Below are 2,475 nucleotides of genomic sequence, written 5' to 3'. Positions count from 1 at the left end.
AACAAGCCGTAATGGTTAAGGCAATAAGCCACAAATGGGACTAAAGGCTTATGTGACCAATTGCTTCTAAAAGAGAACCAAAAATATGTTACGTCAAAATGTTTTTTTTTCTTTCTTTTAAAATATGTTTCTCTTTTTGAATGGTTTGGTAAAAGGAAGAGAAAAGGAAACTATTACTATCGTCTTTTATTCTCCACTGTCCCTCTCATTCTTTCATGCAATGCAAGCCAGACTAGCACAGAGTGTGACACACGCGAACGCCACTTAACCCCCAACGTCACCTTCTCTTATTCTTTCTTTTTTTACTTTGCGCTTGTCCCTTCTGATCTCTAGTTAGTTAGTTGCTCACAATCACAACTGTTTCACCTAGATATTTTTAGATTGTCATTTCTTCAGCCAAAACTCTTTTAATGAAGTTAATTCAAATGAATAATATTCAACTTTATAATATTTAATTTCATATAAATAGAGTAGGCCGGTTCAATATAAACCGCTTAACTAAATTAATCAGTACAATGTGTGTAAACCAAAAATTCTCTCTATGTAAAAACTAAAGAGCATGTAACCAAGTCGTGCTCTATATTTAGTAAAAAGTCTATGAACATGGCGTAAATTCGTGTTTTTCTTTTTTCAGTTCGATTCCAGTTGAATTTTTCTTTCCCACAAATATAAATGGGTGCCATGAGTAAAATCTCGGAGATTTAGTCAGATGGTAAAAATATTGGGTTTAATATGCTAAGTAACATAAATCGAACATAAATCTTATCCAAACTTTCATAACGTTAAATAACATATATCTTATCCAAACTCCATCTTCACCCTTTTACACTATTTCAGCTAATTAATACTTTGCATGCTTTGAATTTTCAATTGTACTGTTTAATTTTTGTAAATAAAAAGCACATTAAAATTGACAAACTAAGTTTTCAACATACTAAAGCTGAATAATGTAGATGTTTAATTCTTTAATTTTTTGGATATAAAAAGCACACCCACTATTTATCTTGTTTAAAAATTATTGAAATGATGACTGTATAGTACCAACACAAATTCTCTACGCACATTCTCTTTACTCTTCTAGTTTAAATATGTGGGTACACAGATAAGCACACAAGACACCAAGTTAATTATAATGTAAAATATAAAAAAGTAGAAATAGTAAATAAAAAAAAAGTTTTTTAAAGTCACCACTCATTACCTTTAATTCTCCTTTATAAAGGAACCTCTCTTCCTCCCTCTTCTTCTTTCTCTCTTTCTCTCAGCACCAAGTTCTCTCTCATATACTTCAGCAAGAAACATCATCACAATGACATTTTTCATCGAAGACACTAGTCTCATCATCAGCCACCTTTTCTACAAGACTGCCGTTATCATCGCCGTCTTACGTTGGATCTTCGCATGTATCCTCCGTTACCGCTCTCGATCATCACCAAGATCTTCTTCTCCTTCCGTTTCATCGCAAACCATCAAAGAAAGCCTCGCCGTTACAGCTTTCTGCGACGCGGTTGAGAGATCACCCTCAGCGTCGATCAGCGACACGTGCGCCGTGTGTCTAGGAGATCTCGAAGACGACGACGAGATCAGAGAGCTTAGGAACTGTACTCACGTCTTTCATCGTGATTGTATTGACCGGTGGCTTGACTATGAATGCCGCGGTGGAGGAGATGAGGATGATAACCACCGTACTTGTCCGCTTTGTAGAACACCGTTGCTTCCGTCGTTCTCTGATTGTTCCACCGTTAACCAACCTAGCTGGGCTGTTGAACGACTCCTTTACCTCTTCGGCGACGATCTTCTTCCCTGAACCTTTTTTCTTTTTTTATTTTACATTTGATTTCATTTTTTATATATATAATCAATATTGTGATTGGTGGAGGGGTATAAAAGTGATGTCAATTATACGAAATCGAATCATATTTTGATTTGAATGTATATACATATGTTACATTGATTCCAGTGTGTATATATATATTTTTTTTCCAGGTTAGTGTCTACATTATTATTATCATCTTTTTCCACATTTCTAATGATACGTTTTCTTTTACTTTTTTTTTCCATTTCTTTACACAAAAATAAATGGAAAACAACTTTAAAGATTGAAATCAAGCTTTCCTATATATATATATATATATCACTTTGGTACTTTTCTAAAATTTGAAACAACCATTTTTAAATTTATTTTTGAATTAGTAAATAAATTTTTTAAAAAGATCTTCCATAATCAAATTGCATTCTAACAAATTAGATTATAACTCCCTAATCAGGAGAAAAAGAGTTTACAAATTCGACTTCAACATCAAGCTGTCTAAGCAATGCGCTTTTTCTTCTTCTGAATTTGATGTTAAATTAAACTAAAAAGAAATTGAGTTTTTACAAGTAGTGCAACCGGTAGCTGAAAAAAACTTTAGTTAAAAAATTACAAACTGTAATGAATAGCTAAACCATCAATTCAGCCAAGATATTTGGAAGCAAACC

At 33.1% G+C, this 2,475-nt stretch overlaps 1 protein-coding gene across 1 annotated transcript; it reads left to right on the top strand.

The window, feature by feature from the left end:
• Window positions 1,111-1,971, top strand: LOC104780232 (E3 ubiquitin-protein ligase RHA1B-like). Its single transcript, XM_010504736.2, has one exon. The coding sequence runs from the start codon at window positions 1,307-1,309 to the stop codon at window positions 1,802-1,804; it is 498 nt and encodes a 165-aa protein (XP_010503038.1). The 5' UTR covers window positions 1,111-1,306; the 3' UTR covers window positions 1,805-1,971.

The sequence above is a fragment of the Camelina sativa genome, chromosome 4 (genome assembly GCF_000633955.1).
Source record: "Camelina sativa cultivar DH55 chromosome 4, Cs, whole genome shotgun sequence".
NCBI classification, from domain to species: Eukaryota; Viridiplantae; Streptophyta; class Magnoliopsida; order Brassicales; family Brassicaceae; genus Camelina; species Camelina sativa.
This window is presented reverse-complemented; position numbering and strand designations above follow the sequence as displayed.

What these genes read in the sequence shown, in the direction of transcription:
- LOC104780232 (XM_010504736.2), top strand. Translation starts at nt 1,307, where the DNA reads ATGACATTTTTCATCGAAGACACTAGTCTCATCATCAGCCACCTTTTC.